Source organism: Opisthorchis viverrini (assembly GCF_000715545.1).
Source record: "Opisthorchis viverrini unplaced genomic scaffold opera_v5_4, whole genome shotgun sequence".
Lineage (NCBI taxonomy): Eukaryota > Metazoa > Platyhelminthes > Trematoda > Opisthorchiida > Opisthorchiidae > Opisthorchis > Opisthorchis viverrini.
This window is the reverse complement of record NW_008751660.1, coordinates 1,995,707-2,022,247: the sequence shown is the minus strand read 5'-3', so window position 1 is coordinate 2,022,247 and position 26,541 is coordinate 1,995,707. Positions and strand designations below refer to the sequence as shown.

The 26,541-nt window shown below is 43.4% G+C and overlaps 1 protein-coding gene across 1 annotated transcript in view; it reads right to left on the bottom strand.

Moving 5' to 3' along the window:
- Window positions 1-26,337, bottom strand: part of T265_00435 (hypothetical protein) — a gene marked incomplete at both ends in the record, with an annotated part of 28,112 nt that extends 1,775 nt beyond the window's left edge. Inside the window, 5 exons of the mRNA XM_009164208.1 lie at window positions 703-1,137; window positions 4,697-5,288; window positions 8,525-8,682; window positions 12,205-12,309; window positions 26,290-26,337. Coding sequence (XP_009162472.1) covers window positions 703-1,137; window positions 4,697-5,288; window positions 8,525-8,682; window positions 12,205-12,309; window positions 26,290-26,307 — 1,308 coding nt within the window. The remainder of the gene's footprint in view (window positions 1-702; window positions 1,138-4,696; window positions 5,289-8,524; window positions 8,683-12,204; window positions 12,310-26,289) is intronic.
- Window positions 26,338-26,541: the final 204 nt, after the last annotated feature.

Here is a 26,541-nt window from a genome sequence, read left to right as displayed (position 1 = left end):
CAAGGTTAGTTTCACCCCCTTTTTGAACCCTGGATGCATTGCCCTTAAAAATACGCTGCAGTGGCTTTAAGCCAAAACAAGTGCATAACTGAGTCTCAAGTAGTTACTAAACTAATGACGGTTAAGCAGTAACAGTCTTTCGATGCCAAACTGCCATGCCAAGTCTAGAGAGGAGAAGTCGAGGTGCAGTGGTTGGATTCGAACCTCGGACTATCCGCTCAGTAAACCCGCGTCGTAACCACCTAGTTACCTAGAGTTCTCACTGAGCCTGTTGTTGATATGAAATCATGACGACAACTCTATTGGGTCACTGACGTGACAGACAGATCCGTGTGTTGCAACATTAACAACTTGAGTTCAGCCACGCTGGTGCACAGGAATCTGGTGAGCCATTATATCATGAGCAATTGTAAAGCAAGACTGTAAAGCAAGCTGTACGTACACTTTCGAACAAAATAAATGTAAAGACATTGCAGCGTTTGACCCATAAAACCAACATCATCAACGTACATTGATGGATGCACACTTAGACCGCGCACTGCAGAAAGCCAATGGGACCTAAGAGATGATTTGTTAAGTCTTTATTTTTTGCGAAAGGTAACTGCAGTAGAGCTCACATATGAAGGACCTGACCTGCTCAATTGACCAAAAGGAGCAGTGTGACACAAACTAGGTTTCCAGTGTGATTTTCACTACACTTACGTCGATGCTGGGGTAACTGAATAGCACCAACAAGTTGGATAACCATTGAATTGATTGACTCAGTGAGTAGGCTGCAGCACGTGGACCTTGCCTGAAAATTTCCGACACGATCAATGACGGCACAGGCCCAAGCCCCAGTGCAAAGGCAGCCGTGTAAACCAGCACAAGAACTGCCGAAAAGGTACCCATTGCCTGCTGGACGGAAGCCTCCGGATGCTTTTTCGCCAATGTTACAGTGATTGTCAATAAAAGAAGTGAAGCAGCAAGAACCAGCGTTGGCCACAAAAGTAGAGTACGTCTTCCGGCACGCTCCAATAATGGCAAGGCAACCACAGTCATTAGGACGTTGAGGACACCATTCGCGAGCACACAGTATTCAATATATTGGCTCGGGACGCCAGCGGTCTGCATCATCGATGCTGAATAAGTGATAACCTGCAGAAAAAACAGACACCATCGTCGTGAGGAAAAATCTTACTGGAGTTGGGTTAGAGTTTCCTGGAATTTCTTCAGTCGCTCAATACTTCAAACACTGAATGTTGAAATTTTGGAAGAAAAAAATTGCATAGTTTGAGTGTATCGTGACGCGTGCGGCACCAGATGTTTTTGTCGGACAGGTGGAAAATATTCGACTGACTTCATGGTTAGTACACATGAACGTAAGCGGTGCCCATGGTGCTTCATCCCAAGACCGGGAAGGATGTAATACGTAGAAATAATGGACCGTTCAAAGCAACATGCATCGTCCCAGCCAATAAAATCTACTGATACGTTTCACGATTGAAAAAATCGGGTATCTATACAAAAATCACCCGTCATCATTCAGCCATTTCTGTTATGCATGGAATGACGACGAACTAAGGGTGTACAATAAAACAGGTGATTGATGGGGTCCGTCTACACCCATCACTTGAAGTGTCAATGTGACCCGTGGTCGACTTAGTTAAGTCAATTGCAAGAAAAAAATGTCCCAAACGCCTGAGAAACTTCTAGGTTCGTGAGCTGCAAATTTCCGGCAACGAAATGTTTTTTCAAGCGAAACTTCTGGAACTCTAATCCTAGTACTGAGACCTTGTCGATCGTTGTAGGTCGAATCGCGTTTTCTAGAACCCGACACGAGGAAAACTGAAAAACAATAGCAAGGCAATCCTGTGGCCAACTATTTTTTGGCAGCTTGATCGACCAGAAACTACCTTGGATCGTGTGAATATAACACATTTTGACAAAAAAGGGCAAGAAATTAAAAATGCAACGTTTTTTTGAAACGCATGCCAGCTGTTCATTGCTCTGTCTGGGTACGCAGTTTCATTTGAACCCGCACAACTAGCATTCATAACAGCCCACGCCGAGACGGGACCCTGCACAACAATTGTCAATGATAGTTAAAATGTAATGAGCGATACCAATCTAAAGTTTAGATGCACTGAAGGAAACACAGGTCTGCTACTCATCGTAAGCGTTCATTTAATCCAGCGTTCATCTTAAGCACTTGTTGCCGAGGCGTGATTTTTAGACGAACTGACTGTTGACCAGTTCAGACAGTGAACCAACTACTGGTAAGTAGTCGGAAAGTTTCGACTGATTAGTCATCGGCCCTCTTGAGGGACCAGGGCATTGATGTGGAATATTATCGGATGCTTAAGGTAAGAATGTGATCAACTCCAAAAACACGAGACACGTGAGCGCTCTCGTCTCTGTTAACATTCATGAGGCGTGTGTAGAGGGGTCGGAAATGCGACCCTTCAATAAAGAGTCCACAGGCTGTGACCCCCGGACAAATCACCCACCGACTGGTCTGTTTAGGCCAAAAATAGCACCTCAAGGTCGACTTCACCGGCTGCATGGATCAGTCGATGGATAAGTGGTTCAGAGGTCGCAACGTGAAACTGCTAATCACTGCTAATCCGATCACCTTACGCTCTTCTGGCAAATCTCCATAAAAACGAAAGCATTCTTGTAGCTGTTTCCGAGATTTGACCACACCCTTGCCGTCAACTTGCGCGTAGCTTGTTGTATTCCACACAGAAACACACTAATAATGAAGCGATCCACTAGCGCCGTGATGTGCTCAAAAGAATACAACAAACGATTGGGTAACAATTACGGTGTTGCTACATAGACCTGTGGTCGCCAAATCCCTGAAAGAGGTTGAAGTCTACAAAAAGCCCCCTCAAATATATCAGTTATCGATCAAAGCGGGTTTCATTTTTCACCAAATTAACTTTGAATGGCAAGGAATCATAAACAGGACTCGAAGACCATTAGCTCTAACAGCCATGTACGTCTATTAACCGGCATTCGCGGTAACAGTAATCGCGACTTAAGGCATTCACGAGGTTTTGCCAAAGATTTTGAACTGAAACTCCAGCTACAATGCCGTTCTATTGGTACCTGGCATCCGGCACGCAAACCACCGTCTGTGCCGCACACCTGTACCTGAGTTTTTGACCGCGGCGGCAGAGATGCAGCATAGCCTACAACCGAAACTTTACTGTTCTGATCTTTAGGTAAACGGACAAGCTCGGTTTGTGTGTGTGTACGCTCCAACGGTATGCACCAAAGATCGCAACAAACAACGCGAGTGAGGACAGTGGACACAAATAAAAACGAATAAATACGTCAAGCGCTCTTTGGTGAATAGTGGTAATTAATAATAAACTTCCTTGACTGCGAATTCTTCAAACAGTCACCTTATTTATTTTACTCACATCAATCTACAGAAAAACGCTTCCTAGATTCCGTGTGGTTATGTAAACCTGCAGGGTGAGGTTACAGCGATAAGCATGGGCTCATCTATACCGCGGAATATATACAAATGGTCTCAGTAGATATCCGACAAGTTGTGTCATTGTCCTGCCAGAACGCTCATGAGATACATCGAACTTCATGACACACGAACAGTACAACAACAAAGGAAATGTGGATTGAATGGGTTATCACTGATAGAAGGGGGTTGAAAAGACCCAGTCAAATAATGTTTTCCCACAAGCATGAAGGACACTTTAGAGGGATATCAAAATATCTCCTCAACGGTAGTACTTCCTCCTGGAAAGACGTAGAACAACGACCATATCCCACACACTCCCTGGGCTGGAGTTGAGACAATTCAGTTGTATCCACTTATCTCAAACAGACGTCTTTGATGTGCAATGAATTTTTCCCGGTCCGTCTTAGTCGACCACCCCGGTGGTCTTGCATGTCCACGGCTGAGAAGCACTATTTTACTATGACTGAGACGAATAATGGAAGTTGGTTTCTGTCATCTGGGCTACTAAAAGTCAGTGAGTTTCGTGGTACTTGTTACAGGGTACCATTCGTTCATTTACGCCGTAAAGTATTGCAGTGCGACAAGTAAAACAACGGTAGTGACTTTAACGTTAATGAATGTCACGTCATTGTAAGTCAAAACATCCAATGTCCCAACTTCATTACCATTAGCCTGTAAGGCAAATGCGACTTATCGCAAGGAGCCTATCCCACCAGTTCTAGACTAAATTATCAGCCAAACACAGTCCGCTCCGGTCTGGAAGATCCACTGAAATTACAGTTGTGCATCGGCAGTGATCGTGGCGTCAGTGTTTCAACCTGACGATAGGTTCATCACCATCATCATCGACAGCATGACAACACTGTTCAACACTGATGCTTGGCTGTCGTAAGGATCGGCTACCAAGTGTGACAAAAGTATAGGACATTGAGTTGTATCGTCCTGAGGAATGGCCTATTCCTTGTGGCAATCAGGAAACGCTCCTACTTTGTTACTAAGAGATTCCTCCCATTGAAAGCAAGTTGGCGTTAAAAAATTGGTTTCCTGTTAAAAAAATATTCTGCTTTTTAATCAGGCCTAGCCATCACAGAATCGTGCAATCCAGTTGTCTCTCAGGAAAACTTCAGCGCAACCTTTCAGTGACAACAATGGTTTGTGCTAGCTAGGTGTGTGATGCGAAAAACCATGATGTCATTAGAAGAGGGAAAATAAATGAAAATTTCTTACCGCATTTATACCGGAAAGTTGCTGTAACACTTGGATGATGCAGCCAATCAGAACAGGCATGCGTAAATCTTTTTGCGTGAAAAGTTGAGTGAATTTGAACTCCGGTTGGTTTTTCGCCACCTCCATTTCCTCGCGCAATTCTCCCAAGAAGGTTTCCACGCTCTCTTTTGAATTGATTCGGGCAAAGGCTAGTCGTGCCGCAGTTTCATCGTTTTTCTTCACAAACAGCCATCGCGGACTTTCCGGGCAGAAGGGTAGGGTTACTAGCGAAATAAGCGCAGGTACTCCAACCAGAGAGCACGCAATAGGCCATAGAGTTTCCGTATTAAGTGCATGGCTGAGCGTGACGAGATAGCTGAAAGCAATTCCAAGGGTGATGGCCAATTGGTTGCATGCGCCAATGGCTCCCCGAAGTTCACGGGGTGCTACTTCTGTCAGAAGCATTGGAGCTATACCCATAGTGATTCCGGAGTTGAGACCCACTATAAAACGGCCGAGATACAGAAGAGCAGGTTGTGCCGCGTAAACAGTTGGTCCAATAATGATACCTCCAATTATGGCGAATGCGTGGTTCAGCAACAGTCCATTACGTCTGCAAAAAGAACGACACGCGTATCTTGTGTGAACAAGGTAATTAGTTTTACTATCAATGTGTGATTATAGTAGCGATAGGTCATGTGTAGAAACTCGGATTTCATAAGAGCATTTCTATCTCTGAGTCTCTCTTTAGCTTGACCTTTGCCTGTGGACATACACTTGACTCAAACAAACGTCGCTAAGAGAGTGAGGTGTTTTTCACCTCCACTCACGATAGAAAAGTGCATGAACTAGATAATATAATGTCAAAAAGTTCAATCGACTTCCTCTATAGAGGAACCCACTGCCATCAGAACCAAAGCTAGAGCAGAAAAGAGCTTCCAAACTGGCCATTGAGAATGGCCACTATTTCAAGGATAGGTAAGTGAAGAACGTTCTACGTTGTGATTCCTCAAACTGATTGCTGTTGTTTGCTACGGAGAGCCAGGAATGGTGTAATATTCAGTGATGAGAATGCCGGCGATCCTGGTGACAAACAGGATAAAACTGACGTGACAGCTCGAAAAAGTTGCAAAGCTATGAGGTCTTACGGAAAGCATACAAATGCGAACAAAGCACTCTAACAGACAATAACGCGGTCTATTTAAGACAAGGTTAAAATTTACTGGAAGTAAATTATTTTGCTTCGTAACTTCTAAAAAATGGTTTTTTAGTAGGCGGAGGACTAATACTCAGAACAATCTGGGCACTTGGAATTACAATCTGGGTGAAACTAAATGACTCCTGTTTTTTCGAGTACAAATTCTCTGACGTTGATTCCGGAAACACTAGGATGTTTTAGACAGCTAAAATATAGTGTGATTAGTTTTCGAAAAAGTTTGGTGATAATCGGTAGATTTGTTGCTGGGCAACGTTTCGCTTTTGACACAAAAGCTTCGTCAGGCCAAGTGACTAGGTTCCGAGGTTGGTCGAGATTTAAGGCTTTTAGGATTACAGTGTGCATAGTTCTACTTTCCTGTTAGCTGCACTTTCTAGTGTACTGGAATCCCCATCCGCTCACAATCGCAGTTCCTTACACCTCGCCGGATTCCCCGGGACATCGTGACCAACCCATAGTCAACCATAGCACTGGATTTATCCAGAAGCTTTCGATCCTAATGAGGATTCCCCATTATTAGAAGAGTACTTACTGAAAAGCCAAGGTCACTCCAAGTTATCGGTATGGTAGTGTTTTAGCCCCGCTTGGAACAAACACAGACCTACGTTCCTGATTAGCTAGTTTACTTTTACTGGGAACTTGTTCATAACTACATTGCAAGGTCAGCAGATTGCTAAACTAGTGCTGAACTTTGTCTCAGCAAAACGGAGAAGCTTGAACGCTGAGCGTCTGCAGTGGTTAAGCTGGGTGCAATTTTTAGGAATGCAGTTTTCATGGCGTACATAATGAGATGGAGGATTCCGTCAGATTGAGAAGTGGACTTATGAGTGCTTTGGCGTACCCAGTCCATGATTTGATACGAGTTGATGTGTCCAGATGGTCACGTGTAATACGACTGTATGCTAATTCGGCTTCCCAGGCTGTCATGTGACCCGTAGAGAACGAGATATAATACCAAAGCGCCAAATCTACATTGGATATCTTGATAAAAGATAACTTTGGAAAAGAATGTGATTCCTACCAGATTTACGGTCGAATAGTTGAAAATAGTTTCGATCAAAAACAGTCTGCTTTGGTCAGTTCGTAGTCAAACAAGAGCAACCAATGGAGGTTATGTTGTAATAATGCGAGGATCATTCCCCGTTTCTAGTGTACACTTCCTAAGAGTCCGAAGACAAATTTGTCATGTTGTTCCAGTAACTAGGAGGTTCGGGAAAAACAATTGCAGTTGCGCTTGAAAAAAACAAGGTAGACGTATAATTTCATCCGGGGATGTATATCATTGAAATTTCTACCCACAAACAGGTTCATCCTGTCCTCTACTCACGTGTTTCAATGCTAAGTTGAACAAATAATGGTCACATTCACATATAACACCGATGGAAACGCCTGGCATGGAAGTAAGTTTACACTACAACACTCATTCTTCTAATAACCCTCTGCCATACGACGACCAAAAGTTCGTTTGTGATCCGCATTTGTGAATCCGAACTTCAAGAGCATCTTTGAGATCCAATTCATCCCTAATCCAAGAAGCAACCAGAAACATCCTTCATGCGATTTCGTTATCTAACTGATGAAAGTCCACCCATGTTCATAGGACATTTCAGACAGTGTTATTTGTAACTATATAAGTGAATAAAGGTAAATCTCCTGAATACGTGCGTACATACAGACGCAAAATAAATGGTACAATGAGACGTGTCGATATGTAACAAAACTCCCCCTTCCATGTAAAACAATCTCGAAACGCACAACTCCGCTCGACCAGACTAGATGCGGTGAAAATTCGGGGGACCTAAGTCTTAGATAAAGCGCGGTTTTTACTACACGAGCATATCAGACATGGAGCTAACGGAGGACAAGTCATGACAAACAGCGCCCCGACTTCAGCTAACTTTGCGGATGGGTTACAAAACTCAACTTCGATTTTATTGTACACCACCATGCTCGTCTCAGGTGTTGCGTCTGCGGACACGTGAAGAGTTACTGCTTCGAGTGATCCAATCACAAGAAGAGTGAGTAACGTTCGGCAGTTGCACGGATGTAAATTCACCTTTATTCAGAGGGTAGATTGCTGAGATCAAACTAAACAGGTGCAAAGCGGATTAACAATTTTCCAGCCACAGAAGAATCAGGATGTTGTCGCATCACTTGTCGATTGATTCAGCAATCGTATGCTTCATCCACATCTGACAAATATCAAGTTTGAAAGTAAGTGACACCCCATTCATATTTCAGCGTATCGGAGAAGAATTCTGCAGGAAAACTCACGGATTGGAGACAGAAGCTGGAATTGCTTCAGAAGATTGAGGATGATTGGGTGTGCTTGTGGTCCACAAAAGTGTCCCATCATGAATAGACCCAGTCAAGTGTACAGTACAAAGAAAATTCTGTGCGATACCATGTCATAAAGATTGTCCGGGCTATGTGTATGGCACTCACTATCGATGGTCAGCACTATATATCTTCCCGTTGCGACCACCCATCTAATACTACCTAATATGCCTCACTTCATGAGGATGTCATGAAGAGGATGTATCGTGACATGGTTCAGTTGGCCAATGTGAATAGTCTACCTGCTACTGTGACGGAGAGCAACAAAAAAGCTAACCAAACAGGGGTAACGTTACCTTCCAACAAGTTCCGCCACCCATCCAGAACTGAATGCACCAATAGCACCGGCTACCACAAATGCTGTACTAGCCTGAGCGTACAGAAATTCCGCATCAACAATGCCTGAGCCTGTCGAGTTGTTCAGAATTTTTTCTTGAAGGAATTTTTTGATGAACTAAAACGACAGAAAACGTGTTGTGATAGACAGACTGAGAGGAATATCGGACTCCGACTGATCAGATAAAATTGGAAGAAAACGTCGTATTTCCTTACGCAAAGATATGAAAACGTGTGAAATAGAAGAACATATACCAGGTGCTACGTTTAGACTTTCTATCAAATCGATATAAAAAGATGCCGTTGTCATTTGCAACCGGAAGCAAAGCGATACTTAGTTGTTCAATTCAGTTAAGATAAAAGGATTTTACAAATGCCACTTAAGGAGGGAATGCCCACGTTGAATCGATAATCATTCGGCCAGATTGCCTTAGCCCATTAAGCGAAGGACAACAGAACCGACGTTTGACCAGAAATATCTTGAAATAAAGCTCACTGGTCACAGCTCTGGCTTACACTTATTCCATCTCTGTTGCAGATTTGTCACATTCAAGAGTGGATTCCGTGGTACACATCTCGCACATTTCCCAGACTCCAGTGGTATTTTGTGGAAACGTTGAGTTGTCCATCCTCTTGAAGAGGAAGACTCCATAAAATTTCGAAATTCCATTTATATTATCTATGAGGGTGAACACTGATGAACTGACAAGCCAAAAGTGTCAAGTAAATCCTCTTGGGTTGACCATGGAGCGCAAATGAAGACCAACCAGTTAGGTCGTATGTTTTGTCACTAATGGGCCTTTAACGTCACTGAAAATTCGATGAGTTAGTACAGCTCGCTGGATGGCGTTACCTGGTTAGTGTTGTTGTTCAAATTCTCATTCAAACTGTACTAACTGAACGCGCGTGACGTATATACCTATTTGGTATATGTAATGCTCTAAGGATCCATTGGCTGCATTGACTGGTATATTCGCTGTCGGTCAAATAATTGTCACTTATAAGACGGTGTTGACTAAGTCCATGTTGCGAGTCGCTAGTTCCACTTCACATCCTGTAAAAGTCAAAAACCCATCCGTGGTTGTCCTCACCTACATGTCAGGCTATTATGAGCACAGTAGGCGGACCCGTATGATACCTTCACAAATGGTGAGTATAGCTGCACATGTTACCTGGGCTACAAAGGCAGCTGGTCGTTGTGCATCTGCTCAAAGTTCAGCCGATTTTATTTCATCAAAAGGGCAAAGCATCGAAACAACAATAAAGCCAACATGAGCGTCTTCGAGCTATCCAAATAGCTACTTCGTTCTCCTCGCCATGGACGGTGTCGGGTGGAATTCAAGTGTAGTTTATATGAATTCACGATAATGTGTTGAGTGGTTACAAGACACTTAAATTTGCAGAGGCGACTGGCAATCCTACTAAAAGGCTCTCCAAATCGTACAGCGTAGAATTGTATCAAGAGCTTCCGGAATTCATAACAATTGGACGTTTCCGGTCAAACCTTTGTCCTGAACGAGCATCTCCTCAGCTCAGTGTTTGATTGGGTAAACGGCCAGCCCCTGAAGTTCATGTAGGACCCCGAGACAAAGATGAGAGTGTAATACATCGTTCAACCTCATTTATTTTCACCTTTCGTAGAGGGCTATGTAGGTATTAACAAACGAAGAACGTGGGATCAAAACCTGCCAACCAACTTTTCGTCGTGCCCTTGACTAGTTGATAAGGCCGTAGAAATACCGGCGGGTGAGGAATGTCATTTCAACTGGTCACGCCAGACGAAAAATAACAGTGCATTGCAAACTCACGGTAAGGGTAATTACACTCCATCCAAACAGTCATGAAATTGACTGTCTGGTGTAGAAAGAAGGTCACGCTTTTAAGTGTACAGCGGTGAGGTCCACCCACTTGTTAAGTGTATAAAACGGAATCGATTGATTATTCTATGAGTGGCTGTTCGACCGAACATGACCCTCGAACACCCGATTGTATAATGGTGCGCTGGAAATAATGTAAGGAATATATCGACTTCAGCTGCGATATTTCAGGGCTGATTTTGTAAGGATTCGACTGCTTGATAAAACAAAATTTAATATTCAACCACGTCCATTCTTGTGATGACACTATGTTGTCACGTGACTGGTCTGGAAGGCCCTGGAAGTACGTTCCAGCGTGACCATACTTGACGAAGTTTACCTACAGGACCAGGAGTCTCCAGTGAGTAGATGCCCAAAACGCATGCATTGGAAAAGCCTATGATGCATCTGATATCACTTTGTTCAGGGTGTACACTGTAGAATGCTGACGTGAGAGATTCATGTTTAATTTAGCATCAGAATATTTTTACTTTGCAGAGCGTTACGTGGGGGGAAGGGAGCCAGCTCTGATACTCTTTGTCGAGTAAGAGCATTCGATCAGTAATAACTAACGTTGGCCGTTTCTCTCTCTTGTTTCACCATAATCAGGCGATATGGATTGGATCCAGACTCTATATGTTTTCCTGAACTACGAGATTGAACCGGAATACATCTTCGGGATAACATCGTATTCAGAAGGAAGAAAGAACATTTGTGGATGGGGACGATACTTTGTTCGCAAAACAGGACCAAACATTCCCGGTATTGATATTAGTGTAAAGCTCCGATTCTCTTTCCAGCTACGGAAGCGTAAGTCACTCAAATTGGCACGTGAATAATATTCGCTGATTACTACCCAGTGTTACCTGAACCCAATCGCCTGTGGGCTTGCTTCAAACCAGGCGGCCACACCTCCATAGTGAGATAAACACTGCGTTTATAGGGAAACTTAGAAGAATATCGATTGGGCCTCAGAAACATCTTGATGTCCTCTGATAGAACAACACAGTAAATTCGGATCATTCAGTGTAAGGCTAATCGTGAAGGAGTTTGATCAAGAACTGTTTTTGAATATCCAAAACAAGCATGAAGAAGCAGGATTAGTTGAGTTAATACAGGCTGTCTATATTTAACTGAGCATAGTGAATAACGACTTTGAAATCCAAACCATGACACCGGCAGTTCTCCAATCACTTGGTGTAAGACTTATTGGTTATGCGGAAGTAGCTTGTAGGAGTTCATGGGTCTGTAAGTGATATTGCGAGCACAAATAACATGAAGAAACAAATAAGTGAGGACCCAAGGCAAGCCTCATCCCAGGTGCATCTCTTGGGAGCCAGTGTCAACATTTTGGAACTAGGTTAGTCCGAAGGAAGTTGCGGTTCGAAGATGAATTAGGATGACGTTAACGACGGTACGGCGTGAGTTTACCGACCAGAAGGTCCGTGATTCGAACCCAACTTCTGCATCTCGAATTCTCCCGTCTAGGCTTGGGAACCAGGGAGTACCCCGGTCCTCGTGCTTCCTTCGGATGGCATGGCAACTAGGCACCAATTCAATGACAAACTGTTGATTAGGTGGCGACTGGTTTGCTCACCAAGTTTGACAACCAGCTTGCAGACGTTTCCTCATCATATGAGTAGACATTGTCAATGCGCAGTGACGTTGCGCTTGATGGTTTATGACAAATGATGAGGACACAAATTTGGGGACTAGACATGTCAAATCATTTTGAACAAAAATCCCGAAAAACGTAGATACCATATTAGGGACTGTGAACTCACTGTGCCTGGTAAATTAATGATGGCGATGTTGTATCCAATAATAAAGGAAGAACCAAAACAGGTCAAAAAGACTGTAATCGCGAGGGTCCATGTTACTCCAAGTTCCTGAAAGAAAAAAAGCGAAATAAGTGTACAGGGAAGGGACTTATACATACCATCTGTATGCCAGATCACCGGGTATGACAGTGACGGAAGTAACTAAACTTGTAAATGATCGACCGAAATTCAAATATACCGTTCGGTTGATACTTCGGACACCCGCCTCTACTGATCATGTGATACGGCTGACAGCTGATATCTTTGTCTTTCTTCCACCAAGTCAGGTGAACTAACAAGCAGTCGAACGGGACGAGCGGTATCAATCAGGACAAACAAAATGGTTTGTTCATTTATTGCGGACTTTTTTATTTATAAGCGAGGCAGTATACAACAAGTAAGACCTTGCAAATACAGTTCATCAGTATATCCCAGGGGAGACCAGAAGATAAGCGCAAATTTAACTCTGCTCTAAGGAAATTTGGATGTTCTTTAGAGAGACCATCTCGCATAATGACCATATTTTAGTCCACACGAGCCAGCTTGATAAAGTCACGAGCTGGATTTGGTTGATTTCCCTACTGTTGCCTCTGCTGAATCACTTAGCCGATTTACTGTGTGGTTTTGACATTTTTTGCAATAAATATCAACGTAACTCCCCTTTTCAGTCGTTATCGAATGGATGGAAACCGATAATTCGGAAATTTGGCGAATCTCTCTTTGCAGAACAAAAGTGTAACACTGGTCTTAGGGAGTTTCTTTCCAAAGTTGTACCACTACTACAGAAACCGGAATGTTCTTATTTGAAGCTGAAAATTAAGTTAAATCTCCACGCATCCTCTCACTAGGGTGAAAAGGTGTGGAATAATCCACCATCTGTCATCAGTTATGAAACGAGCGTGTAGCTTTAAGAACCAATGTCACATCATTCCAAGAATTTAGGCACCAGGCTGCTTGGGGAGCTTTTAGATAATTTCGATGTACGCATTATGCATATATGTTCACAATAATCGTGTGGGTCGTGAGTGGTTGTTGTACGTTCCTGTCATATTTGGAAGCCATTGCTTTTGCCGAGGATTCTGTAAAATATATTCTCCTTATAAAATTGCAACGAGGACTTCTCATAGGATTCAATTCGACACTATACGTCGGCCGTTCCATAAGGGTGACAGGCGCTGGCCATTCAGTCAGTGGTAGAAAAAAAAGAGGAAGTTCCAGTTTCATCCGCTTGAACGAGACTATGACACGTTTACCACTGTGTCAGATCTACCGTGTGAGGACCCCTGCGTCACAAGGACTATTTCAGGTGGGTAGTATCAGGCAGCTACACCTACGCAGACCACAGCATCGGCTCGAACAGAGGGATGTCGGTCGTCACCATCACCCTCGTCGACAGCCCATCAATGCTTAGTACCGATGCTTCACTGCCGGTTTCGGTGTTTGTCTGGAAGTTTCTTTCGCCAGCTTGATTGATGGCCTCATTGCGCCCAAATAAAATATGATCATTCGAATTTACCAACATGGACAAATTCGCATTACTTCATCGAAGCAAAATGTAATCAGTCCACAGTGTTCGACCAGTCACGCGATGTCCCAAATGGGGGCATGCATCTAACATCTCATAAATAAAAACACGATCCTCAAGCACACGAATGCAACTACCCCAAAAGCATGTACGGCGCTATTTGAGATGTACCTTTTCTTGTCTCCTATTTCAAGGGTTCCTGGTCCAAGTCGGTTTCATTACATTCTATAGGACTGCAGTAGCCAGAGAGGCGTCTAATATGGACATGAAAGCAGTTATTAGGATCGTGACTACCTACCATTAGCTGAAGATCATGCATCCTCCTTTGACTCAACCTATTTCAAAGCAGTATTGGTGGAGGGAAAAGCTATCAATCGGATGCCTAGGTGACTGATCCCGAAACGCCCACCAGGCTGACCCTTTTAGCATCCGACGAGATTTTTACCCAAAAAAGCTAAATTCGTCCGTCAAACTCTGGTAACAGTCTTATTTCAACCGTATTACTTGATCATGAGCATTCAAGGTGATTGTTACGCAGACTGCATGCGTGTGTGCACTGTGGACGTCATTAGGAACGATGATGCAATGTATGATCTATCGTTTGTGTTCACATTCCATAGCCACTTGAGCGATCTTGTAAGCACAGAAAGCAATAATTAGTTGTCGTAACTTGCTTGCAGTTCAAGCCACTCATATTGTGAAATGAGGTCTCTTAAGTCGCAGTAACAGAAGGGAAACTACTCGCAAGGTTGCTGAAAACTCTTCGACAGCCCACGACCCGTTTTGCCCTTCTTGAGGCTCATCAGGTAGGCGCAGTCCTTTATGGAAATGTACTGCGATATCTCGAATCCAACTGAATTATGAGACGACCTGTGTGCAGCACATTCAGTTGTAGAATATCACAAACGAGAGATTCAGTTGAGTCTCTCGTGAAAACCAGATTGATTTGCAAATAAGTGTATTCTTCGGGAACGACTATCTTTGTTCACCTAACAACTTAGCCTACTATCGAGCGAGGACAGGTGTGCGTACAGCCAGTTGCACAGTAGTGGCAGTCAAACGAGTGCCTAGAATGAAAATTTCTTGCAAATTTGGAAACGAATTGTAAACAGGATACAAACGCCCCCCCCCCCCACTCTCCAGTTTAAAGGTGGCTCAGTGGTTGTGGGGCGAACTCACTGAACGGAAAGTCCGTGGTTCGAACCCCACCTTTGCCTCCCGACTTCTCTTGTCTAGGCTGGTCAATCTGGCAGTATCCCAGCCCTCGTGCTTCCTTTGGGTGGCATGGTAACTAGGCACCGAAAGGGTATCACAGCTGAACGAAACCGACGACATATGCATTATTCTTTATCAGCATATCCCATAAAGGACCTTGTTTTTTATTTTAACACTGGAAATTTGAAGGAATAATAGCCACCACCTCTATCTGGTCAATTTGACCAGACCTTGGATGCAGGAGAACACTTGAACGAGTTAAGCTATTGTCGACAGCACGTCAACAGCTCAAACCAATTATGCGCACATTTCAAAAGACCTTGTAAAACCTAGACTCGGACACAGGCTTTTAAACACAACATTTGGAACGTTAAGAAAAACTACCAGTGGCAGACCTTTTGATAGCACGGATGTTCCTATACACGTGGTGCCAAAACCAGGCTTTAGGTTTTCAACCAATCCAGTTCGACTGCATTCCATATGGTCATTCTAATCTGAGATAAAAAAGTAGACGGGCTGAACACGAATGGACTGGTTTTGAAAGCCTTTTACGTCAGCCTAGACGAGATTTCTGAAATCTCTTTCAGGCAACGAACGCAGATTCAGTCGCCCCGGTTAAAAACGAGGCTTCTGGAGACAGTTTATTCAAGCCAGTCAGATCAAATCAGCCCATCTATGATTGAAAATACCAATAGTTGTTGATATATTGAACATAATGAGATTATCACCGGAGGCCAGAATAACAAACATGGTGGATTGTCGAAAGAAAAATGCCATACTTTTGTGCTTGGTTTGATAAGACAACAACAGTTGCTTACCAACACAGTTCAAGGGAGAGCTGTTCCTGTAGTTTTCTGGTTGATGCGTTTTGAACTCGCCGGGGTTATTTTGGTTTCTGCAAACTGTTCACACAATTGTCCTTTTATTCTGTCATAGAGTCTAAACCACTCCATGCCTTATCCTTGAATCCAGTACATTTTGACAAAGAAGTGCAGCTTGTTGCTCCTTTTCAGGGGCCCCAAGCTAAGGAGGCGCGTTGTATTACCATGATCTTACCCCATGGCGAGTGCGAAAAACCTTCGCTACTGATACGCGACCGATTGCTAAGTTAGGATTTGCTTTTGTTAAACATGCGCACATAGTGCTGATGTTACTCAGAAATTTGCGGTGTTTCCTGACTACTCACTAGAAGTCAGATTCTTAAAGATAACGAAGCGTCCATTAGCAAAATCCACTTATTGATTAGGATAAAGGTGCAAGACTGCTCTGTAGTCGGAAACGGAACCAGCTCCAGTTTTGCAAGTATGGGATAAGTAAGACATCGAACCTAGACACACGGAGTTACGGTCACACAGATCGACAACAGTCAAATCAGTAAGAAATAGTGTGTGTGTGTGTGTGTGTGTGTGCAATACTCTCTCCTTGATATTCCGAAGTATACGGAAAAGTTCGGTTGCATCAGCTGTAGTGCTCTAAGGCATCAAAACATGAGGAATTGATTGAGGGGTGACGAAACGTATCAGTAGACACAAAAACGTTTGGCGTTGGAGTCTGCGTCGATGCCTAGCTTAGAGTAAATGAAACATTAACTGTAAAATGTCTGTGTGCGGTTTACACTAGCAACGATTTGACTCAAGCGTAAGTCTCGTGCTGTAACCGGACGTGCTTACTTTCGGAACTAGTTCAGCGGTTAAGGCGTGAAATAACTCCCCGGAAGGTCCTGGGTTCGAGCCCAACCTCTGCATCACAATCGCTCCTGACTAGGCTTGAGCAAAATGACAGTATCTGAGCTCTCATGCTTCCGTCGAGCGGCATGGAAGCTAGACACCGGAAGGGTGGCGCAGCTAAGCGACTATTATTATTATTATTATTATTATTATTATCAATACATAGGAAACATTCCATGAGAAAGGATGCACAGTCTGGCCATGAAAAGAGCAGACAATATAGCAGAACGTTCGGGAAGAGTAATACACGGATTTGGTCTGATACAAGGTAAACTCAGAGGTGAAAAACAAAGCACTTTTTATACGCATAAGTTGAACAGAACCTAAGATAGATATCAGAAGCTTGCAAGATTTTCTTTCTACACAGAGCAACAATACAAAAAGCAAACAGATCCGCCGAAAGTGAACAGCAGTAAATCCCGAATTCAAATTGGTGTTAAAGTACATCGGAATCCCATAGACAGTCAAAAATCTAGAAAGAACATACTCTGGTGACAAAGATAGTAAACTACTGGACCACCAGGAGCTCGTTGCGTGTTGCAAGGCAGTACCTCGGTCATGAAATGCAAAAACTAGTGAAACGCCTATATCTGAATTCTGGCGAAGTCAGTCTATGCGCCATACTATGTGCACGACACTTGCAATGCTGATTAGACATCTGTAACTAAATGGTAATAGGTGTATTCACTATCCGAAAGATTTCAAGTTTTATTCTCACGAAACTCGTCAAATACTCCCTGATGATCATTGCGAACAACCACGAGACACGGATCGAGTGAAGGGTGTCTTCCCGACTCGAAAGATCACGAAACAGCCGTACAATTATTCTCGGTTTGTCAGTGTATGTTGGTCGCCTTGCAGGATAAATTCCGCAAAAAAGATGAGTAACCAAATCCCACGGTGCGTTGTCCAAAAACTATTGTAGTGGACAAAAAATCAATCATCAGAACTGCTTCCTTATCGGCAGAAAAACTCACGCGAAGCACACATAGGTTTTTAAAAACGTGAACCAATCCCTTCCACAAAGCATATATGAAATCCCAGGGTTATAATGTGGGTACCGATGAAGGTGGCAGTAAAATTTATTACGAAGGTTGCAACAAAACACAAGAGGATTCGTTAATGCTTCACCTGCAGATAAGTTTGGAGGGAAGCTAGAAAGTCATGAGGTGCCAAATTCGACTCCTGATGAACAAGTGTGAACGGACTATAACCAGTGCTACGTCTCCATCCATTTCAACAGTCGCGAAGTCAGGTACTGAGGGAAATTGCAGGCTAAATGCGTCGTCGGAAACCGACGCACGACCGAAAACGACTCATAAATGTAAACAAGATGCCGCGATGTTGTATTTTTATTGGACACAACCATGAGAATAACATCAACTTGTTGGCCAGATTAAAATGCCGAATGTGCGGCAAATCAACATCTGAATTACGTTCAGGTCAATAGAACGCAGTCATATCTCGAAGCCCCTTACATGAAAATCGCAGGAAAGAGTTCATCCTAATAGGAATGGATACGGTAAAAACAGATTCCGGCAAGTATCATGCACTTCAAAGGAACTGTCGTCTAGTACGAGATGACCGAATCTGTAGAACCAGAATTTTTTTACCTCGTGGCATTGAACAGGCACCCACGACTCTGCCACATCTAATTGCGATATCCAGTGATATCCAAATCAATAAATCGCCGTTGCGAACACTATTAGTTCTACAAGCATTTAACTACTGTGATGAGTTGCTTAATCACTTACTTCTCACTATGAAACGCATCGAAGTTCGCACATAAAAAATTAGTGACAGATAGTTTCAAATTTAAAGGAGTGTGACAATTCGCTTGTACAGTTGGAGGGAAATGAAAGTAGCCTTACCGCGCTACGACTCACCACCACTTTATCAATTAGGCTACCAATTCGTCCGTGAATTTAGGGCATGAAGATCAGGTTAATGGGATTCCTAATTGAGTATTTGTTCATTCTGACGGAACGGGTTCTCTATTCTGGTGGCGTCTTTGAGTCTCGAACAGTCATCTAGACGGGAAGTTGTGTGGATCGACCTCATTCCGAAAGTGATCATTTATGTTCCAAGTTGATCAGTCTTGGTGCTTCCTATCGGTGGATTACGAACCAACGATCAAAAGGACGTCATTGAGAACGACTTAAAACACGACTGCTACTGAAGAACGCTAGAAGGGATCCTTATTGTTAAGTCCCTTGTCGAGTAGTTTTACGGAGGAATACGAAGATGTGAGATGTCAAAAAGCGTGTTTCTAAAAAATTACTTATTAATTCCGTACCGAAATGTTACGTCGCTCACATTTGACCGAGTGACCAAAAACGGCCATTGGTTTGCTAAATACTCGATTGGTTGAATATCTAGGTTACCGCTGGACCACCCTATACCCGGCCACTGAGAACTATGATTACCTCGGTCGTCCAGATCGGATTTTATCTCATCACTGGAGTCAAATCCTTCCGTTTGCGATTCCATAATACACAGCCTTATGCGGACTCAACTCTGCTTCAGTTAGCCAGAAGCCATCCAAGGAGCGTGTATTTCAACCCCGTAGGATCTCACAACACATATACCAAGTAAATTCATTAAACATGAGTGACTAGTCGCGTGGTGGCATTCGTTCAGTTGTAACACGCCTTAACTACTGAGATACCTTAAGCTCGAGATTGATCAGAAAACTGTTGCCAAGATGTGTCGATCAAAACTTCGTCACCGTTCGTCCAGTAGTTTTTTAGGTATCAGTGAAGGCATAAATGATGTTTCTGTACCCAATAATAAGGCAGATTCTCGTGATATCCTTCAATTGCTCACGTCGACAGCATAAACCATCCGTATAATCGCGATCGAGAACACTTTAAACCTATTATTAGAGACAAAACTGTCCCTTTGCACCACTTATTGCACGTTGTACCCACAATACCGTCTTGGCAGGAAAACGTATCACACACAGTCACAGTACATTGAATGCAATTTCTACAAGTTTGAGCACTTAATCTCACCCAAGTAGGCCCTAGATTGAAAAATTTTACTCACTCAACAGAGCGAAGTCAACACCTGTCTTTTAACAAAACCCAATTGAAAATCCGCTTGTATTTAGCTAATTCAGGTAAATTTTTATCATCGTTGTGTTGGTGGTTTGGCGAGTTGGCCTATTCACGACCGTGTCACATCAATCAATCAATTCGCAATGATCTTCATTTGAACTGTTTTGAGTAGAAATAACACCAGTGGTCGATCGTAGCTCAGCGGAGGTAAGTAGGTTAATTGATTGATCAAACCAATGTCCGAGCGGTTACGGTTTGCTTACGAATAACAAACCGACGGGAATTCCTACACTTGTAACAGTTGACACCGTTTAACACTCGATTTCATCTAGTCTAGAAAGCGGCATAGCTAAGTTACAGCACGCGGCTGTAGTTCATGAAGGAAGATCTATGCACATCCACACATTTGTCTACGTCAGATGATCGTGTTAAGAACTATTGCAGTATAATTTTTTTTCGATTCTACACAACTTCGCGTTCAACGTTCTCGACGAACAGCTCAGGACAAAACGAGGTGGGAGAAATAGCAAGGAAAAAACAACTCAGAGGACTACCTTAAGCATCTTTAAAGGGGTGTTAACTAAAATACCCCATCAGGTTGTTCCGAAGAATCAGTGGGAGTATTTGATCAATTTCAGCATTCCTAGGGTCAAAACTAGAGGTGAGATAAACAGCTCTGTCTTCCTACCGCACAGGTGGCCAGAACACGAGTAGAACTGTTTACCACAGAGAGGCTTGGATGAACGAGTAAATAGTAAACAGCTTGGCCAGCTGTTACGAACCATTCATTTCTGTTTTAAGGACAAGGTCAGCTGTTGTCTGTTGGACGAAGCGGTTAGGGCGGATCGATACGGGGTAGACATTAACGGCGGAAGCCATTGGTCAGACGGTGCAATCGAAACGTCCCACGCTAGTGGGCTTATCGACAAGGCTACTGGGCGAACCTGGCTTTCCTTCAGATGATTGACTGACAGATAAACTGAACGAACTTCCTAAACACGTTAGGATGATGTTGTAAAACGGTTTTTGTTCAACCGCATATTGTGTACCGATTACTTTTGGACTGAAATACTGATCCGCCCCACCACACGCCAACCAGTTGGTTGCTCTTACAAATGCAAGGTGATCCAGAAACCGATAAAGAACCTTGGTTGATTATTGTCCACCAAAGGTGAACACCCCAAGGTATCGTCATGTCGAGGGGATTAAGCGAGATGTAATCCAGTCAGTTCACCTCAAAACGGAGGGCATCTGGATGATATTAGGGCCGAAGATTCTTCAGCCGCATTAAACAACTCGGTATTAAAGCCCAATAATTTCATAATTTTCGGCTACCTCTGTCCTAGAAGTATCCATAGGCTCGCTGCTGAACCAAGATTGGGACTTCAAAGTCAAGCACTCGACAATTACACGCGACGGAGCAGAACACAGCTCCCGATGAGGCAAGAAGCGTGAACCAATATTCTATGTTGAATAAACCAGTCCTCCTGCCTACGAATGACAATCGGTGGCAAGGATGAATACGCCCATGCTCAGCTTCAGACAGCTGAGTATTGGATGGCGATTACAACTGCTACTGAGTTCACCGGACAAGTTACGATAACTATGAATTCATCTGAAAGCATATGGGACCCACATTTTCAGTACGTAGAGTCTGTGCAGCCAGTAACTACTCAAGACACTGCAACAGATTTCGCTTAACGGAAAGCTAGAAATTTCGGCTGACTCAAATGGCTCGATTCAAGGTTGAGTTGTACATTAACTCTGCCGCGAAGGGATTGGACCTCATCGTGATGTGACAGCTTGTGTACCTCAGTAACCCATTCAACTGTATTGGTTGATTCCCAACGAACCTCTAGAACGTCATCCACCAGAAAAGACAGAGGATTGACAAACATTCTCTAAATCCTCTAGGTTGCAGGGTTGGAAGAAATGTGACCATTTGTCCCCTAAAATTTGGGCTACTCGGGTAGTCTCAAGCCGACCAGTGATAATTGCGGTCAGGCTTTTATGCCAAAGATTTTAGTCGGGGACCCTAGTCGTCCTGCTGTCTAGATTTAGGTACCCTAATAGTATCTTAACTCACACATCACCATGTACGTTATGAATAAAAGTATCTTGATGGCACATGGAGCGTAGCGTGGCAACATCAACTAGATCACTCTATTGGCTGCCTAAGCAGGCCCATAAGCGAAAACACACGACTGTTGATGCCTCCCACATTCTTCACCGCTATCTCTTAACTTTCGTCCTGTCCTACTTGCAACTCTCTGCTGTAGATTTCAACCATATTCACGTCAGTCAGGCACCTAAGGAACATACTGACACACTGCAAGCTACCATTCACATCTACCGCTCCCAGCCCACTATTCAGGCCTTGTTCTTCAGTACTTATTGCAGCTTGTAACGTCAGAAGCCTTAAGCAGATCAGCCTACAAGTTGTTCTTGCGCGTCCCCTAGATACTATGCCAGTTAAGTGCAAGTAAGTACTACTGGTGTATTGTTATCAATGGCAACATTAATCGGAGTCGGATTCAGACGTATATCAATTCTTACGACAAAGAAAATCCCTATGAGTGGGTCGGACGCATTGAAGTATAATAAGTGAGGGGGTTGAGGTGGCTCAGTGGTTAGAGCGCAAATTTACTGACCGAAAGGTTCGGGGTTTAAACCCGCTCTCTGCCTATCGAATTCCCCAGTCTAGGCTTGGACAACCTGATTGTATCCCAGCCCTCGTGCTTCCTTCTAGTGGCATGGCAGTTAGGCACCGAAAGGGTGCTACAGCCGAACTATAATAAGTAAGACTCTCGAAATCAGTCCAATTTTCCTCGACCACCAAATTGCACGAGTTCACAATGGTGAGTGTAGCTGGAGACTCCGTTTGAATATTGAAATAGTTGTTATGACTATCTGTGCCATGGGTANATGGGATAATCCAGCAGGACAGAGTAGCGGCCGTCAATTCTAACCTCATCAAGAGCTAGTTTCCATTTCTCCAAGTGAAACACAGTCCGCCAAATAACCCATGGATCATACTAGGACACCGTGTCAAGGGGAATGAAATTCAAGGCCTCCAAAACCGTACTTATAGCACCCATTAAGTAGGATTGGGATATTATTGGTTGGTATATCATTTAGACGCTCATATCAAACATCTTAAGAGGTCTCATAGAGGTCTGGAGACGGAATAACCGGAATAACTCTTAATTTTCCCGATGTACCAATGACCTGGTGTGTTCCTATCTATACTTACGATGCGCTCATTTTAAACGTTTGTGGATGTTACGACAGTCCTTTAAAGATATTCAGCTTAATCCTGAGCTTTCATCCAACTCATCTGTATTAGGGTGCTGGTGAAAGCAAGCAGGTCTAATAATTTTGCAGTGGGGTATACAAAACCCAGTCAGTAAAGCGGGTGGAGCGTATTGATCCATCGTGTATGCCCATCAAAGCATTGATCCGTTGGTGTATCGATGAGTTTTATCTGTTTTCGGTTGTCTGATGTTCATTCACGGAGCAGAGTGAACTTTGATTCGTTTGCTTAAGATGAAAAAGAGCATAAACTACAAAATGCCAGGATATCCAATAATCTTTTGAGCTGCCACTTCATAAGCATGGAAGGCAAGCGTGACGAGAACAGTTCAGCAGCTAAGGATGAGGTGAACCAGCGCATCGGTGAACAGCTGACTGAGGCACGCCGACCTTGATGATCAAAACCTCCAGAACCTACAGAGTGGGCCGCAATAGTTTGATGGGTAATGCGACGTTGGAGATAAGGCGAACTGAATTTGTGTAACATAACTCGAGAGTGAATTTTTCAAGACAGACGGGTGTGCACATACCTTCTGGCCCTCTGGTGAGCAAAATATTGATCGCTAAGAAGACCCTCCGCTTGTTTGCGTTTATTCCCACAATCCCATATAGACTGTGAGTCACAACGTTGACCAACCCTAATGCTGAAGGATGGTTTTTCAATGTTATAGTATCGCAAAAGGAGCCAGTGCGACTTTTCACAGAAGTTACACCCGAATATTGATCCAGTCAGAGGTGCGTGGCATATTGGTCCACCTTGTAAGTACGTTACAATTTCGATGTCTCTGCTGTATCGAACAGGTATAACCTCGCGAAATGACCACTGTTCGATCAGTAGGGAGATTCGGCCAGCAACATTTGTCCTTGTTCATTTTCCCAGCCCAGCATCTCATGCGGCAAAAGTAATGTGCAAGCCAACGTTCTTCACTCTTCGGCTCGCAGGTAGGGTAAAAACAGAAATGCTTAAAACTAGCAAACTATGTTACCCGTCACCAATTATTTGACTTAAGGAGGATCAGAATAGAGTGTGAATAGGAAATAGTGTCCAGGGTTTCAGAACTTTGAATGCAAAGGCAGCTTGAAAACATGGGATCTGGAAGCTCTACATAGAACTGACTACTCAATTCAAAGTTATGAGCTCAGTTACATCTCCACTTGCGCGTTTCGCAGGTTGTGGTCAGTTTCATAAATAAACAGGATGTATCACAGTCTCAGATGATGGTATTTGACGTTTCCATCAACGTGCAAGGTTTATTCCTTAAAAAAAACAAGGAAAAACTAACTAGAACTTATGGATAACTGTCAGCAAGTTTGATGTAAACAATTCAATTTATCAACTTTTCTATTCTGTGGTAAAATCGTGAAGATGGGAGAATCTGACTTATAATTGAGGATTTTGTTCCGCAAGTAAGATGAATCGACTTTGGAAACTTTAAGATCACCGTATAGTTGGTTCATACTTGTTGGGAATCATCAGCAGTACGCATCTCACGTGTCACGAAGGGGATGCGAACCCGCAATATTGCTCTGCATTTCTACTAGAATGCAAACAAAAACGAGCCGTATGTACACTTTACCTGAGAAGCTATTGCACGAGGAACCAAATCATGCGATGTGAATTACGTTAGTGAAGGATGAGAACTTTATATCCCGACCAGCTACTCGTATGATATGATATGGTTAAGTTCAGGTCTTGGGCTCGAGCCTACCTAGGTACTCTGAGATAGTTGATCTATAACAATGACGAAACAGCTTTCCGGTAGTTCTAGGCATTTCGTCATACATTAACTTCAACTGTAGTAAATCCTAACAGAAACTCAAAACTCTTCTCATTAGGTGCAATATATTAATTCACACTGAAGGAAAGTATTCTTGCTCCAGTCCAACCGAAGCAGGCCTTTGTAAAAGATGAAGGACGAGAGATTAAGTATCATGCTAACAGCACGATAATCTTCAAGTGAGTGTTCAACTGCGATCAGTTTTTATAGCACGAAACCAGTTAAGCCATGGCTGTTTGCGACCCCAGTATAAGGTTCACTCATTCTTAAGTCAGTACTTGATTGAACCGCTGACCAGTGAAGATGTCAATGGAGACGCAAGATGTCATACGGCCAACATCCCTTTGGATGAAGATGAACAGGCGGTTTGTGAATGTTGCGAAATTATAGGGACGGTGAACAAGTACCATGCAGGCCACAGCGCTCCTTGTCCGGAAAACAAGAATTCATGATAACCTAAACGGATTTGTTCAGTTAGTTGCTTCTTCAAAATCTCCCTTATGCTCGAACATATATCCCAGTTAGATTCCGTAATGTAACAACCTAGTAGTACCAAAACGTGGAACCTAGTTACTGAATGGGCTGGAAATCTAATGAAGCGGTGGTGAACCCAAATGCGAATTCCATTTGTAGTGGTATCCAGAATGAGACCGGATCTGTACATGAATGAAAACGCTTTCTATGCAGGCGCCATGTGTACTGGGTGTCACACGCTATAGATTGTGTAACTGCATGTTCTGCGACAGACATTCGAAATACCCTCAGAAAGTGACTTAATGAAAGACATGGAAGAAGTACCGTCGTGCAAGAGTACTTTCGACTGCGGAGGGGGCCTTAATGAGTTTACTCATCGAAGATTGAATTTGAAGAACAATACCTAGTTTAAGTGGACGTCCTAAATGTTCATGTAGTGAAGCGCCTTGTAGCGAAACCATCGAATCCGATAAGATTTCATTTGTTTCGTGCGTGAGTGCACATGTGTACAACTCAAGAATTAACAGCCCTTGGCTATGCATGCCCTGGTTTCCCAAGCAGCCAGAGAAAGGGTGACTTCTGAATATGGCTCCAACTAAACAACATGTCAGTGTGTTGATAAGTATCTGGATGGGAATCAAGCCGCAACCTCTCGCTTGCCACATCAAAGGGTGAGTCCCTATTACCATAGTACACGGGGAGCTGACTGATAATCACATGCAACAATGTCCCAAAATATACAAGGCACATTACTAGATATCTCTTCTTGTCTGAACCTATCATACATAGGCTCGGACAACCTATACGCCCAGACTTCATTCATTCCTCAGAGTTAAGCCACCGAATCGCCAGAGCTAGTCACAATTGCTAAGTCCGGCATATGGGTTAAATTTCAACCGCACACGAACCGTAATAAACTTGAGAAATTCGACAAAATGGTATCAAACGCGGGGACTCACCCGTAAGGCGAGAACCATCTTTGGTGTCCTTCCACTTGTCGAGTTGCCTGGACGCTGCTGCCCTCAAAACAGCTGCCAAGATAACCGCTGTAGAAAACCAATCACGTTCGATAATCCGTTCTTTGACCAATAGCCTTGCTGCAAAAGCATGTACACTAGCTTGCACCTCTGCCAATCCAATTCACAGATTTTGTGTGGGCGGGCAAAGAAACGCACGGAATTCTGGGTCACGCTCACGCCAGCCACACCCAC